This window comes from Oxyura jamaicensis, chromosome 1 (genome assembly GCF_011077185.1).
Source record: "Oxyura jamaicensis isolate SHBP4307 breed ruddy duck chromosome 1, BPBGC_Ojam_1.0, whole genome shotgun sequence".
Taxonomy (NCBI): Eukaryota; Metazoa; Chordata; class Aves; order Anseriformes; family Anatidae; genus Oxyura; species Oxyura jamaicensis.
Genome location: NC_048893.1, coordinates 37,045,301 through 37,061,967, shown reverse-complemented (window position 1 = coordinate 37,061,967; position 16,667 = coordinate 37,045,301). Strand labels below are relative to the sequence as shown.

The 16,667-nt window shown below is 40.2% G+C and overlaps 1 protein-coding gene across 1 annotated transcript in view; it reads right to left on the bottom strand.

Annotated features, from left to right (window-relative positions):
- The window catches only part of NUP107 (nucleoporin 107), a 29,279-nt gene extending 19,253 nt beyond the window's left edge, over positions 1-10,026 (bottom strand). Inside the window, exons 1-8 of the mRNA XM_035333816.1 lie at positions 9,992-10,026; positions 9,692-9,777; positions 7,850-7,939; positions 4,081-4,196; positions 2,112-2,238; positions 1,506-1,609; positions 559-686; positions 189-237 (exon numbers count right to left, since the gene is read on the bottom strand). Of these exons, the coding sequence (XP_035189707.1) occupies positions 189-237; positions 559-686; positions 1,506-1,609; positions 2,112-2,238; positions 4,081-4,196; positions 7,850-7,939; positions 9,692-9,777; positions 9,992-9,999 (708 nt within the window). The 5' untranslated portion in view covers positions 10,000-10,026. The remainder of the gene's footprint in view (positions 1-188; positions 238-558; positions 687-1,505; positions 1,610-2,111; positions 2,239-4,080; positions 4,197-7,849; positions 7,940-9,691; positions 9,778-9,991) is intronic.
- Positions 10,027-16,667: the final 6,641 nt, after the last annotated feature.

Sequence of the window (16,667 nt, the reverse complement as noted above, 5' to 3'; positions counted from 1 at the left end):
CCAAAATGCGGAAAAATTTAATATTTATCTTGCTAGAGTTCAAATTGGTCTCATCTTTGTTTATGTTCTTTTATCACTGAATTTTGAGGTAGCTGCAACACAGGGATTGTAAAGAATAAGATATAAGCATTTAGCTTTAATACATATCCCTTACAAACAGTAATAATAATTTTCCCCCTCCAGCTTACTGTGATTTCAAATGCAGTTTCATCTTCCAGTGCCGATTGTATTCTGTCTCTAGAAATAAAAGTGCAAAACCTTAACAACTAAAATAAAGACAAAAAAATTCAGCAAAATGTGTCATATAAGTGAAAGTGTTTAAAAATGCCTTTACAAAAGTGTTCTTCTATAAAAATACTCTAAGTAATAATAGGTCTGTTAACAACTTTCAATTTCCATAAACAGATAGGAAATAGGTATAATTATCAGCAGGTAGTTCCATAAACAGATAATAAGTAGCTACTTAATTACCTTATTCCATATAAATAATCTTATGCATAATATATCTAAGAAAGCCAGCTCACTGCAAAGAAGTAATGTACTTTTCAAGTAAATTACCTATAAAGTGCAGACAACAGTCTCCATGTTACCATCTCCTGCTTGAGAAGCCACAAGACACTGGCGGTTTTTGAGAACTTTTGCTGTCCAGGAGTTGCTCTGTAAACTATTTTGCCTAGTATATTCACCTGAGGTAAATAAATATATACATAGTTAATAATGCCCAACACTATTTTTTTCTAAGCCATTACAATAATCTTTTAAGTATCCTGAATACTCCGTCAAAAACCAAATTTAATTACCATCTCTTCTAAATAGGTAGATGGTACTCCATACTGTAAGTTCCCATAAGAATGTTTAAAAAATGTTACATGGCCTAGAGACCATAAAACAAGAATGTAGCTCTCTTTTGCAAGGTGCTATATAAACTCTGCCATCTTCTTGCTTTTGTGATCAACACGGTTATTACTGGAAGCCTCATAACTTCTTCCTTTCGTTTTGCCAATCCCTGCTGATTATAAACTATCAATCAACAATCAATTCAAAAATTGTGTCTAAAAGCAGACCTGTTAGATTTTATGTTGAGAACTCTACTGCCAGTTTGTTACAAATGCACTAGAAAGCTCTTAATACTATCATAGTAAAATGATCATATTTATTTATACCTGAGACAAATAAGTACTTGTTAATCCAGCTCACTATAACTAACAAAAAAAATCTATTTATCTGCTCCTGTTTATTGTCACTTGACACTTGCAGGGGAATGGCAGCTGGATGACGTTTTTAGTATTTAGCAAGCTACACAGTGGGCATTCCTGTGGCAAAGCAAAGAGGTATGCTAACCAGTGCTAGCGTTCAGTGACTCAAGACTGCAACCAGCTGGAAGATTTAAAAGTATCTATGTTAAGCACTGTGACTTCTCAGCTTAAAGAAAAAGAACAACAGAACTTAAGGAAGGGACTGCAAATTAAAATAAATAGTAAGAAAAAAACCAGCAAACTCTGTACCTGACTGTTACATATACTTTCATATTCATCCACTAGATCAAAAATGGTAGTTGATGTATGCTTCAGGAAGGAACGTAGAAAATCTGAGTACATGCTCATAGTAGCTAGAATACGTGTAAGAAGAAAAGTCACATTAGACACAATGTGGTTAAAAAATCCAACAACACAAAAAAATCCTGATGACAAGGCATCTCATCATTAATAAAGCTAAGCAAAGGCAGCAATGATACGAACTATTTATATCCCATAAAGTCAGAAGAATTTACCAGTCAAGACAGTAAGATATGCAAAAGCTGTGAGGCAAGTCAAATAATTATAAAACTTTTCCTGTAAATCTGTCATCTGAGAGAGTTTTAAAGACAAACTTGTTTGTCTGTCTCCACAAAGCTAATCCAGTTTGTGTTTTGCATCACCACAGCGCCCCATTTGTGTCATCTATTTCCGCAGAAAACAGAAATCGACAAAACTGCAATAACTGGAAAAGTTAACTTTCTGAACTTGTAAAACTAGACTCTTCTTGGCATAGAAATATCTGAACAAAACGATACAGAAAACCAAGAACCTATACGTGTGGTCAATTATGATGAAAACTTCAGATTGCCTCACCAGCTTCCCCAGGATCATCCTCACGCAACAGCACAGCGCTCATAGTGACATCTTCTGTCATGTCCAGATTTGTGAACAGTCCTGTCTGCTGAGGTGAGAGCACTGCTGTCCAGTTACTTTCATCCAACTAAATGCATAAGAGAAAATAAACAGCAATCTCAGACTACTGAAAACTTAGCTTCAAGTTTTTTTTTCCATTCTATCTGAATGGTACAGAGCAATTGAAAAAATTAACAATGAAATAACTGCTTTTAGATAAAGCACAACTACAACTTTAACAAATAACCCTGAAAAGATAACTTTTAATCTCGTAAAAGGAAATTCTTCACGTTTTTCTTTTTTCCCCACCAGGAAATAAAAAATGTATAACGTAATCAGACCTTGCATTTTACATCACTGCGTATCACATTTCCCCTTAAAACAAATGCATCAGTCCATCCTTTTGTATTCTGTTAAATGTTTACCAAGTATTTTGTTGACTAGGTTGTAAAGCAGCTGTGAAAAATTAAACAAAATAGTTAAAATTTGATCAGAACCATTTAATTCCATCTTCCAGCCTTCTTGGAGAATTGCTCAAAATCCCTGATTGAATGAAGCAATACATCTTTAAAGAAAAAATACAAGAGCATTGAAGTGGGAAATAAAGACGTAGCTATACTTTCTTGGGAGCATTTCAGGGGAGGTATTTGATAACGTATCTGAGATAAGGCAGCAAAATGGCCAAACCAGAAGACAGACCGTACATACACTGCACTGACAGGACAGCTTCCCATAGCTGTTTCCATGACAGCAATTGCTTTCTCAGCAGCAATTAATGCCATATGAAGATCCCGTGATATGACAATGGTTGATTCTTTTTCCTGACTGTTAAAATGGTCACACCCAAACCAGATGACATTGTCATAAGCCTCTTAAGTGTATCCAAAAACTGTGGACATAACTGTTGTTCTTCCTTTTATGCTCCAGTTTCTACCTGCTGTATTTCTCTTGCCTGATTTCTCGCTGCCTTTATTGCCCTCTAGCCAGGCAGAACAGAATGCTATTGCACTCAGCAATATTCAGACAACTCAGTAAAAATAACAAGAAACTCACTCCACTAAAATTTTATCAGGTCTCTGTGGGAAATACAAAAGGGTCTGATGAGTGTTCTAATCTACCAGCACATAAGTTTCCATGAGACATAGTTTTAAGTCCTTTTTCCATCACCCTCCTGTGAAAGCTTTGGTTTAGTCTCAAGATTCCCCTTGCTAATCTAAACTGGATTCAAGTCAGAGCACTAAATGCTACACATTTTGTGAGTGAAGTTCATTTTAGCTATTTACAGAATATCAAGAGGCTCTGAATCAGGACAATAGTGCTACTGCTAAGAGTTTTATCAATGCTGATCAAGAGCCCGTAGGCCCCAGAACCTTACGATTTAAAGAAACAAGCGGGCCATTACAAACTATAGAAAGAACCAAAAGGAAGAATGACTTCAAATGCACATGCAGAAACGCATCTTTTTTTTTGAGTCAATTTAAAAATAAACTGAGATAATTTATTTTAGATGCCCCTACTTATGACTTTTCTAATCATTGTTTTTCCAAAGATGTTACAGTAGAAGATAATTAACGTCACCTGAAAAGTAATCAGAACAACTTGCTCTTTGAAGTCCAAACATTAAGATCCAAACGAAGCTTAATGCTGGAGAGTGCTAAAATAAGGAAACTCTGAAGGTTTAATTTGCTGACAGAACAATCATCTTTGAAGAATCTGTAAACAAGCAACGTCAAATTTTCTGTAGTCACAAACAGATGTTACAAGGACTAGCTTAACATATATGGTGTAGTTAAGAAGTCCATAAAACCCTCTTCATTCCTTACTGCATCATCTCGAACACCACATTACTAAATAATACTAGTAGCAAACATGGAAGCTTTCTGTAAGCTTCGCAGGAGCTAAACAGAAAAACGTGCTCTAACCATCTTACCATTGACATATTGCCAAGCAGTCCAGAAGTCTGGAGAATCAGAGGAGATCTCCCTCCTGTTCCCAGGATGGCAGACATATCTGCCTGCTTCATGGAGCTTCGAGACAGCGAAGTAACTGAAAGACAGAGAGCCTTTTCTAAAAACAAAAGCTGGTTAAGACCACCGTGCTCTACCAAGGACAGTAATCTTGCAGTGCAGACTCAAATATTTATGAAATCCTGCTTGGTCACAGAAGAAATAGACAAACCAACCTGGTAGAGAAGTGACTTGCTCCTGCCCATTAATATTTTCATGCCATCAGATGGCTTGTATGAAACCCACAAATACCAATTAGAAAAGAAGGAAGTCTTAGGCCTGAGAACACTTGGAAGTAAGGATGTTAGTTATCAGTAATGGAACTTAATAGTCTACCTCCCTAGTTATGCTAGGCTTATACAAGCAGCATTAGCCAAGTCTGAAGCATTCTCAAGCACTAACCTCCAGTTTGGAAGCAGAAGATCCAATGCCTGTAGGGCTTTTTTTTTTTAGTGTCTCAGATAAACAAACTTTCTTACAACGTCCCCAGTCCTGAAGATGGCCAAGAATGTATCTGGTCACTTTTTCTGACACCCTCAAATTATAAGGGGACAAAGCCATTGGAAACAGGCAGACAGAGGCTAGAAGGCTTCACACCAATAGGTATGTCTGGTTCTCCACGCATCAGTTTTGTACAGACCTAGTCAGCTGAAGAACCAAAGGTTTCTGTCTTTGTATTAGCACATACCTTGAATCACCACAAAAAAGTTTTCCCTAAACTCTTGAGATGTGAAAGTCAGGCATACTGAAGATCAAAGAGGCAAATCAATTCTCAGTTTTTAGAACTAGAATTGCAGCTACTAACATTACCAATCTGACTCTGAACTTGTAGGTCAAAGCATTCAAGCTGTCAGCAGGTCATCATTCTCCTCTCCTTCGTGGTTCCAGAAAGTATCTGCTAAAATCTCCCCTACCCATATGACACAATACACTCAAGGCTCAGGAATTTATAGGGTGGCAGAGAAGAACTACACTGAATAATTCTCAAACACAGCTTGCAATACCCCCAAATGCACGACTGTGAGCAGCTGATATCAAAGGAAACAAAAAAATCTTGTTCCCAGGAGAGGAGGTAATGAATGCAGTTCACAAGAACACTTCAAATGTTCCATTGTAGGAATGAGACTGTACAATGGGAACAGAAACAGGAGTAAAAATGCCAATGTTTGCTTTGTTGCAGTATCTTCAGACTGCTTGAAAAAGAAGCAGCTCTAGCCTAGGCATCAGACAACACTTGTGACTCTCAGAAATCTGTACAATGCAGCAGCAGGGGTAAAAGGGAAGAAAGAAAGGATGCCAAGGAGAAGTGCCACGCTGTAATGATGAAGTGCAAATACATCAAATGGCTTGGGTCAGCAGCGACCTCTAAAAAACACCTCTTTCCATCCCCCCACCATGGGCAGGGACACCTCCCACCAGACCAGGTTGCCCAAAGCCCCATCCAGCCTGGCCTTGAGCACCTCCAGGGACGGGGCATCCACAGCTGCTCTGGGCAGCCTGTGCCAGTGCCTCACCACCCTCTCAATAATTTCTTCCTAATATCTAATCTAAAACTACCCTTTTTTACTTTAAAGCCATTACCCCTTGTCCTATCACTACACTCCCTGACGGAGTCCCTCCCCAGCTTTCCTGCAGGCCCCCTTTAGGCACTGGCAGGCCGCTGTAAGGTCTCCCTGGAGCCTTCCCTTCTCCACGCTGAACAACTCCAACTCCCTCAGCCTGTCCCCACAGGAGAGGTGCTCCAGCCCTCCGATCATCTTTGTGGCCTCCTCTGAACTCTTCCTAACAGGTCCACATCCTTCTTGTGCTGGAGGCCCCAGAGCTGAACGCAGGGCTCCAGGTGGGGTCTCACAAGAGCAGAGCAGAGGCCATCAAGTACTTGCCATCAAGTGCTTGTATTCTGGGGGGCAGCTGCTGCACACACAAACCGTATGCTGCCTTTTACTGAAATTCTTTATTGCTGAACTTTTCTGAAGACGACCAAAGCAGAAATTTCATAGTGACAGAATCCAGGCAAGTTGTTAGATCAACATGTTAGGTGAAGTCAAGATCTTCACTGAAACCAAACAATCCTCAAGATGGTATATGTAAGTTCTAATTTGTTTTGAAAAGTTGAAAAAGAGCCACCTGAGTGAAATGTTCACAGCATGACACACAACGCTCACCTCTAAAAAAGGAATATATGACTTGTGTCCAAGCAGTCCTGGAAGAAGGATGTGGAGAAGGAAAGCAAGCCTCCCCTCAGAGATTGCTGGAAAACCCTAGCTACATGACGATGAAAACCAGGAACCCCTTATATGAGCACTTGAATGGTGACAAAATAAAGGCTACAGGAAGAGACTGACAATAAGAAGTAAGGTAAGCCCTGGTGACGACATGGGAATGGGACGAATGGGCATGTTTCTTCATTTCAGTGACAACTAGCGAGGGAGGCTCTAAGAGGATTATAGATCTTTTCACAGTATGTTTAGTGTCAAGGCAACGCTAAGAACGACTTGCGGTTTCATTGTGAGAGCTGTCAATGCTGACACACAAGTAGCTTGAGAAGAAGGCTGATGCTAAGAGCATATATCTTTGGTGCTGCTTAAGATTTTCTAGCTTAGCCACCAGCTATTACACTAAATAAGAACAAACAGGGGCCACACGGAACTTGACAGGAAACCTGAGAAATCACAAAGAATCAGTCTCCCTCTGGAACCTGCTGTCTTGTATCAGTGCCAGATTGGGAACAACTTCCAACACACTCCCAGTATGTGCAAACTGATGCAGAACACAGGGCTGAGATTGGGAGATGTCAGAGCAACCTGACCCCAGCCACCACAAGCATCACAGCCCTTCCCGTGAAGTGTGCTGTCTCATCTCTTCTGGAGAAGTGGAGAAGGAAGTCACTCAGATGCAACCAATAAATACACCTGTTAGAAAGGTCAGCAACAGAACTAGCCTGCCACTTAGGGATGAAGAAATGCCTGAAGAGACACTATAAGACAAAAATATCTTGAAGAATTAAAGCTGCTGCAAAAACAAAAGAAGGTTGTGAGGAAGAGGGAAACAAACTAGACCACTGACTAGCCAGGCAAGAATCATTCAGTTTCAATGCGATACTTGAGAGAAGATGAAAGGGTACTGGACACACTCTTGTGACAAAGAAAACGAAACTGACAGGCAAAACCACTGGCATTCATCAATAGCATCCATATTACATACGAAGGTATATGTTGACTATTACTACGTGTTTTCTCTCCTGTTTATAAATGTATTTAACTTCAGAATCACCAAGTAACTCTCCACAGTCTGGGCAACCAGTTGTAGCTTCCAGTCACCCATATAGTAAATAAGTCTTTTCTTATGTACAAACAAGATTCCCTGTATTTCATTTTGTGCCTACTGCCTCATTTTACTGGGCACCACCAAGAAGAGTACAACTGTCTTTTTACTCCTCTTTTCTTATTCCCATCAGGTGGTTATATGGCATTGCCAAGATCTCCCCGTGCCTTCTTGTCTCCAGGCTAAACCATCTCAGCTCTTTTCAGCCTCTCCTCTTCTATCAGATGCTTCAATCTCCTAATCAACTTCATGGCTCTTCACTGGACCCCTTGCAGTACGTCTGTGTCTTTATCATTAGGAATTCTTATTAATAATCAAGTCCAAGCACATTATTCCTTTTAACTATATATTTAAGAAAATAAGTCTTACATGGCTGGCGAAGCAACGAACCGGGAGTTCTGGAAATCAGATGGCTTCTGGGCGTCATGTTTCCAATACTGTCATCCAGGGATGTAAAAACTGATTAACCAGTACGTTAAGAAACACGCTTCGACATAAAGTTTCAGGTCTATGCAACAACAACAACAGTTCTGTTGTGAATGCTTGGAAAGGAAGAATGTTTTGGTGGGACTGAAATCTAATAAAAATGACAAATCCTGTCTTTCAGACTAAAGCAGAAAGCCCTACTCATAATCCTGAATTAGGTCATAAAAATGTTTCACCAAAAGCTTAAAGGCTGGAGAGCTGGAAGGGACACTCTAAAACAAAATTCAGAAACATAAGCATAACAGGTCTGGGATGTCTTGGTCCTTGTAACTGCCTGGATTAAAGAGAGTACTTTTGCCCTATGAGGAGCTGCTATATCCTGCATAAACCTCAGCAAGAAAACCCAAGTCTGAATGCTTTAGGAAAGTTTTCTATCTTTCCATTCCATGATGCTGATGGCTTCAGCAAAAAGGCCTCTGTTACTCTGCTTTGCCTCCTCCTGTCAGCAGCCAACTTCAGTGCTCTAGGTGTGGTTTAAGAAGTAGTGGTGTGAAAGTTTCAGCAGCCTTTCTCACATCAGTCTCCAGGCACATTAATTCTAAACAACAACATAAACAAGGCCACTATCTCACCAGTTTTATGAAGCTTACAAGAATAAACAAACAAAAACTAACTGCAGAAGGATGGGTACATGTACTGCATTCCTTTGCTGACACAATCAAAAGAAAAAGCACCTTTATATTAGCTACTGAATTAAGTATTTCTCCTTACTGTAAATAAGTGAGGGGGAAAAAACTTTCTATGTACTGCACATCTCTTGCTATTTCTGTGGATGTGAAACTACAACATACTGAATAAAAACAATACCATTATAACAAAAATATATGCAAAAGAACATATACTCACAAAATTAAGGTATAACAGGTTGAAGAAAATTGAGGTATGGAGTCAGCTACAGCTCACATAATTCTCCAGGCTGACAATAACCTGAGTACGTAAGTCCATGAAAAACTGCAAAAACATCATGCTACAGAAAGGAGGGAGGTAATAAAACATCTCAACAATCATATTGGCCCAGAATCGAAATAATCAGTCTAAATATAGTTAAGAATTGACTACACAAGCATTTTGACAGCCTTGTACTTCCCTGGAGTCTAGCAAATACAAGACATCACTACAGAAGCTTTGACACAGTTTGAGACTTAGGAAAAGAATAGGGAGGATAAAGGAAGGGAGAAAGAATTTCCACTCAGAAGAAACACCACTCAGTGAAAAGGCAAGCAATCACATCTTCTGGCTTACTCCTAGGTTTTCCTGTAAGGGTCAAGTAACGCGTTGTGTGGCTGAAAACACGTTTTTCTAGATGAAACTCACCCAGCTTCCCTAGTCACAATTTCTGTCAGCCGTTAATATCCCTCCCTTCTAGCTTTCAGATACTGCAACTGTAATTTTGTTTTTGAACTTTCCTCCTTCTTATGGAATAAAAATACCATGTAGAAAAGAAAACAGCCTACGGAAGGAGAAAAAACGCTCAATAGCAAAATACACTGCAGGGTGCCTCACAAATCAGGTAATTTCAAAGTATTTTTAAATATTACTCAATTTAAATAGGTATAAAGCAAGGAGCATTTTTATAATAACCTTAAGCGGCAGAAAAGTTGCTCCATTATTTGAAAACCCTTCTCAAGACGCTCAAAATGAAAGAAGCGGTAGGAACACGGGTACTTCACAAACACAGCAAGCAACAGCTAAGCAGAAGAGAAAGCCTCCACAGAAAAAGGATACCAGAAACTCTTTTCTGAGAGCTCTGTTTTCGGCCAGGCCTGGCCATCTCCGTGTCGCGGGGTGACAGCACGTCTCCAAAACCATTTCTAGAAAACAGCGGCACAGCAGCAGAGTAAGCAAACGAAGGCAAGCAAAGCATGCAACGAGATTACGACGTTACTCCTTCCCATGGTGGGGGCCCCAGGGCCGGCTGCAGGGCTCCAGGTGGGGTCTCAGGGGAACAGAGCTGATGGGGAGACCCGCAGCCCCCGGCCACGAGCCCCCTACGCCCCCAGCAGCGGCCCAGGCCCCGTCCCGCACCTCTCCATGGCCCGGCTCGGTCCCGGCTCCTTCCCGCCCGGGCGTTGGGCACGGAAGCCGAGCCCGCCCTTCCGCCGGGGTCGGGGCCGCCCCGCGCCTGCGTGCTGCGGGCATGGCGGGCTGGGGGCGTCCCTCCGGTCGTCCGCCGGCGGCGGAGCCTTGTGAGAGAGGTTAAAAATAAAGCACGCACACACGTTTCTGATCCTGGGAGCTAGGGATGGTCGGCCTGCAGAAGAGGAGGCTGCAGGGAGACATCCTGCGGCTTTTCAGGACAAGGGGGAGCGGTTTGGGGCTGAAAGAGGGGAGGTTGAGGTTAGAGGTTAGGAGGGAATTGTTCCCTCAGAGCGCGGTGAGGCCCTGGCACAGGCTGCCCAGAGCAGCTGGGGATGCCCCATCCCTGGAGGTGTTCAAGGCCAGGTTAGATGGGGCTTTGGGCAACCTGGTCTGGTGGGTGACATCCCCTTCCAGCCTGAGCCATCCTGTGATTCCATGATCCTGTGAACGTGATTAATTTGTCACTCAGAATGTTTTTCCTCAGCTAGAGCCGGCCAGCGCCTGCTCCTTGCCAATCCGGGACAAGACTGCGGTCAGCAGCTTGCAGACAAGTACCTGCCTCGCTGCCTTCCCCCAGAGCACCTCGGGCTTCTGCCACCCGTGTTAAGAGAAGCTGCAGCTGTGCTGGGTCAGTCAGTCCTCAGCACTCAGGGCAAGCTAACAAAGGTATGAAGCTGCTTCTCCCCCTCCTCCTCAAGAAAAGGTTTTGCACACTCGTTAACTACAGGAAAATAATCGGGCCAGATGCTACCAATAGTCCATTTACTTGTGCTTCAGTACATAAAACTGTCCACGTGGCATTTTTAGTATAGACAGGAAAGGAATTCATCTAAAAAACAGCTGCAAGAAGCAGAATTGCAAGATATTATCACAAGTGCCATAGCTTGCTTAAGACACTAAAGAAAAGCAGTGGCACCAACCCACAGCGCCTCACTGGAGCTGTTGGAGAGCCCAACCTAGGAGGGCCTCACGTGAAGAGGGACACTGAGAATGCTGATGGAGCTCAGGTGTGCAGGCACACAAGCAATCAAGACCCTTAGGTGATATTTCACTCAGGAAGTGAAGTTCTGATGAAAAAATGTAAGCCTGAAGTTGCCCTATCATGAGCGTGTATCAGGCAACAACCTTCATTACAGCAGGAAAGCAGACATTAATACCAGTGAACTATTATAACCTGATGCAATACTACATACTTAACGCATTTTACTTCTTACACATCCTCACGACATATTATTACTGTCTGTACTGTAGTGAGAAGTTCAGCGTAATGCACAAATGAATATCTGGTTCAGTTCTTTGCCGCCAGCTCAAACTCTTGGGCTAGTCCTACCTTAGGGCAGAAAACTGGAGGCAAGTGAGAGGTGTAGTAAGAGAGAAAATACTTCCTTTATATACTCAAGTTTATTCAAAGCAGCAACATGAAAACAAGGCAAAAGAAACAAGGCTGAAGAGAAAGTAAGAGGGCAGCATGCAGCACACTTTTTTGAAAAATAAATAAAACACCACCACTTTAAAAGAAAATGGAAGACTTAGGAACCTTGGGAGAAGTTTTCTGAATATATACAACCTATTTAAATGCAGGCTGGGGAAGCACCTTACAGTCATCAAGCTGGCTCCAAGTAAGGGGTGTGCACAGAGGAGAATGGGACAAACATCTTGAGGTGTGTTTTCAGGCAGCATTTTTTTGACTACTGTCCCATTTCATTTATATGACAAGGAGAAAAAGAAGAAAGGAGGAAAAAAAGCTAAAAAAGTCTAACGCAAGCACCTTACACTTTCAAGTAGCAGAATGGAATGCAAATAAATCTTTAGCATGATATACTTTGAATTTAAACTACGATTACAATTTATAAAGTTTCACATTTGCACCAGTACTGATCCTAATTGCAACCATATTGTCAGAATCTTGAGTTTATCAGAGGATAGTAGTGCTCCAGTAGTGCTCCAAGACCTCATCAGCTAGCACTACCAACACAAACACTGCAGGTTTGTCACTAAGGCCCGATGTTCCTCAATTCCCGTCTAACTTTCAGTAAAGTTCACGGGGGTTTACAGGATGTATTAGATTAAGGTTCAGGATTACTTGTGTAATTTTAATCTTGTATAACAAACTCAAAACTCTAATTACACTTTACAGAATGTTTTAACATAAAAATTACCCTAATGCATTGCTAAGCTGCAAACATGACATCTGCATATACAAAACTGTAGTCTTAATTTAGAGCCATCAAAAGCAATAGCGTGAGAAAGTTCTCGTATGAAGTGTGACAACAGCACAACTATTAGTTGAGATTTCAGTGCAAAGAAAACCATGGAACCTGTACCATACTTCGCCTCTTTTTATGAGAAGGAAAGTAGTCATAGAATTGTTGAGTGGTTTGGGTTGGAAGGGACCTTAAAGCCCACCCAGCTCCAACCCCCTGCCCTAGGCAGGGACACCTCCCCCCAGACCAGGTTGCCCAAAGCCCCATCCAGCCTGGCCTTGAGCACCTCCAGGGATGGGGCATCCACAGCTGCTCTGGGCAGCCTGTGCCAGTGCCTCACCACCCTCACAATGAAGAATTTCTTCCATATATCTAATTTAAATCTCCCTTCTTCTAGTTTAAAGCCAAAAGTCTCATGCTTTAGTTCATTTTTCTTCTTAGTCAGAATGCATCCTTGGAAGTGTATAATTTTTCATCTTTTTAGAATTTGAATGTAAGCAGTCTTTTTCTTTAAATTAATCTCAATGACATGAAGTATTTGTGTGCTTGCTTAGTATTAAAATACCTATTACGACTCTCAAATTAAGTTTTTTTGGTGGTGTGGTATTTCACCCAAAACCCATGTTGATTCCTGGGCCTACTCTTACGAGGAAGCTGAACTAAATATTTTTATTAAAAAGAAAACGCTAACAATTTCATAACTGTCATTTTGTGTCTGAAAAACATGACATTAGTGCCAAAGGCCTGTCCTGTATTGGCCCTGTTACAAGCAGCAGGCTTGTAAAATTGTGATTTCACAATTTTATGAAAATTGTGATTTCACATTTACGTTTTTGTCCTGTGTGACAGTGAAGTTATTGAATCCTCCCTGGTGAATTTAGAAGGTAAAGATGCCACATAGGTGTCATGAAAAAGTAACATATACTGACCAAAGAAATAACTATAACTTCTACTATAATTTCAATCAATCCAAGATTGCTGAAGCATTTCCCCTGGCCACTCTACAAGATACAGTAGACAAAAAAATTGTATGAATTAGTTCAAAATTACACTTTGTCAAATGAAAGTGTTCATACCAAACACAGTCTCAAAGAAAAATCCTGGTGGCCATGAACTTCCTTAAAACAATGAAACTGGGGTTTGTTACACAGACCTAGTATTTCTTGAGGCTGAAGTGAGCGCAGTGGAACGATGAAGACATTCTTTTCTCTCCCTAAAGAATATCTCATTGAAAACAGGAAGCCACCCTCTGCCTGATTATTCAAAATTCTGAAAATAAATGGTTCTGGAGGGTATTGAAAGAGACAAAAACTCTGCATTTATCTGATGTTTGAAGCTCAGATACTATAACGTTGAGAACAGAACAGCTTTGCTTATACTTCAAAACAGAATGCAAGGTTTGCTACAAGCATCATTCCCGAATTTTACTTTATAGAACAGAGAAATTGAATTAGGTTTTAAGAACCTTCAAGTTGTTCATAAACCTTTCAAAGTGGAAGGTGCTTGAGACTCAGAAATGAGAACTTAAGAGCTCTGCTTTTCTAATGCAACCTTTGAGAACTACATACAACTGCATTTTGTTACATGCTTGATCAGTTTACTTGCTTTCATTATTCTCCCCATACACAGACAAGAAACAATAGCTATAAATTGAAGTATAGCTTAACGCTGCTGGGATAGCAGTTTAACTTTGGATTAAAAGCTCTCTTTCTACACTGATGTTTGGATGCATCTTGATATTACAATTCAAAAAGCTTCAGAGAGCTGTATACAGACTACTGTCTTTGACAATTCAAGTCTAAAACTTAATTTATATTGTTATCAAGTCTACAATGAAGCCTATCTAGAATTAGTTCATTATCGTGGGAGTTTGCCCCCCTCAAGCTATCCCCCACATTGGCAAAGACTAGAAAATTTTGGAAGAAAAGCTCGATTCATCAATACTTTTTTTTTTCTTAAACAGAAGAAAATCCTCATCTCATGTTTACCCATGAGGAAACAGCAATTCTAATTACAACAGTACAGGAGAAAAACACACAGCTTTAATCAAAACTGCATCAATATTCTCCTCCTGCTTTCCCTTTCTAGCATTGCAGTATCGGTACATATTATGAAATGAACTTAACATCTAACTCTACAACACTTCCAGAAGTTAAGTTTCCTTACGCAGAAGAACAGCAGTAGTTTGAGTTTACAGTGCATTCATCTGGGCATCTGAAAACGTCTTGCAGTCTCAAAATATTCCCTTAAGTTAGGCAAGTAGACATTCATTTCACAGAATAATTTGAGAATGAAGAAGGGCATTAGTAACAAGTTGTAAGAAATAAATTTATACTGAAAAGTTCCAATAGGAAGAGTGCAATTCCATTAAATACTTTTATATTTCAGGAGATAAACATTACTTTTTCCGTAGAACACTCAGACATTTAAATACTGACAATTCCAGATCAGGCTGGAAAGAAAGCAGTCAACCTCTCTGTGCACTGTAAGCATTAGCTAAGTTTATAGGCCAGAATGCATATGTATTAACACTGAATTTGGAAAATCATTAGTTTTCTGAAAATATGAATTATGCAGGTTTTCATCCAAAGCTTTAAGAGAAATGTTCTGTTTCTATACAGGTAGTTCAAGTGTGATCTTCTTAAGTGTTGGTAGACAAAATGGTTATTCTGAAGACATGGAGAAGTTTTCAAAAAAAATTTCAGCAGACGGGATTCTTTTCTAAAATTAACTGCTTACATAGTTTCAATTCCTGTGAGGAATATTCACTTCCTCAGTGAGAACAGTTTCTTATGCTGTAATTACTCAGATAGGATTATTTCATGCTTTTTTCCTTACACTTCATGTCCATCACTTCTCAGCATCATTTTGTTAGGCATCTTCCCTTTAACAACTGCGAGTCCGTTCCCTTAAAGCCTGATTAAGTTTTCAAGGAGAGAAATACTGTTCTTTAGTTGTTATCTGAGTTATGATTTAATAATTTTGCAGGTCTGGCCTCAGTTCTAAATATTGGAGAATAAGTGTATTTTTCTTTTTTTTAAAGCAGAATCTTTAGATGGTTATGCCTAGAATTTATGAAGAATGTTACTTTCTGGAGCTTGAGGTACTTCCCAAAACTACCTCCCTCTAATGCTCAGAAATTGTGTATTTACTGCTCCACAGAGCAACCAAGAATGCTTCTGTACAGAGCTTTCAGCACAAAGCCTGATGTTCCCTATGATCAGTACTCTGTGGCTGGACACTGAGACCAAACCAGGGCCCCCTCTGATGTTATTAAAGATTTTTCTCTGCCTCCCACCCACTGCCATCTGTACAGCTGCCTGGAACAGAAATATGTTCTAAAACACAGATAAACTGACAACTGGGACATAAAAGTGTAAAAAGACCTGAATAAGCAAAGATTTAAAGTGAATGGAGGAAAACCTGATTAGATCATCAAGGAGGTTCACTAAAAAAAAAAAAAAAAGAAGAAAGAACAAAAAGAACTGTGCATCCTGATCAGTCCCTGGAGTAGACTAAGCTGGAGCACTGGATGCTAAAGTGTACCAAACGAATTTTATGGGGGAACCTCAACATGTTCTGTTTTCCAATGATAAATGGAAAGAAATTTCAGTCTTAAGTGTGACTCTGCACAGTGAAAGTCTATTATCTCCATTAAACAATGGTGGTGACTGAAAATTATGAGTAGAAAGGATCACCTGGGCTCCTTAAATCACTTTGGGTAACAAAGTATCTCAAAACTTACTGGTTGATTTTGCAGTAATGGCTTTGAACAAGCTTTGATATTTCTGTGCCAGAGAAATAAGAGGTACCAAGTATTTGGGCATTACAATCTTCGAAAGCACAGCCAAGGATCAGGAGATCATCCACAGTCCACGCATTCCACTTCACAGTCCTACAGTGTTAACAGATGTTAAGTCTGCACAACTACACTTAATACTCCAAGAAGGCTCTTCTGCAGATTTCCTTGAAACCAAACAAATTTAGTTTAATCATCCAGAAAAATCATGTTTTCTCCCAAGACACTTTTCTGCTTAAATCTACTCTAAGTCATTTTTAACAACTAATTCTTCCTGGAAAGAAGGAAAATAGTGGGCAGCATATCCTCAGGTTCCCAAAACAGCCACTGATGGACTAACTTTTAAAGACATACTTTTCTTAAGACGTACCTAAGACTTCATCCCCTACACTAGAACAACAAATATTCCATGTCTAAAGCAGTAAATGGAGTTTAATTCAGTCAGAAATTCATCCACCCTATCACATGATGCTATTAAAAGTATCTATGGGATGTATTTGTCAGAAGACAAAGTCGTAACAGTTCCTTTTGGTCCTACGATGTATGAGTCTGCACTGTGCAAGATATTTAAATCAGTATTTACTGGCACTACTAAAACACAAAACATTCAAGTAGTATA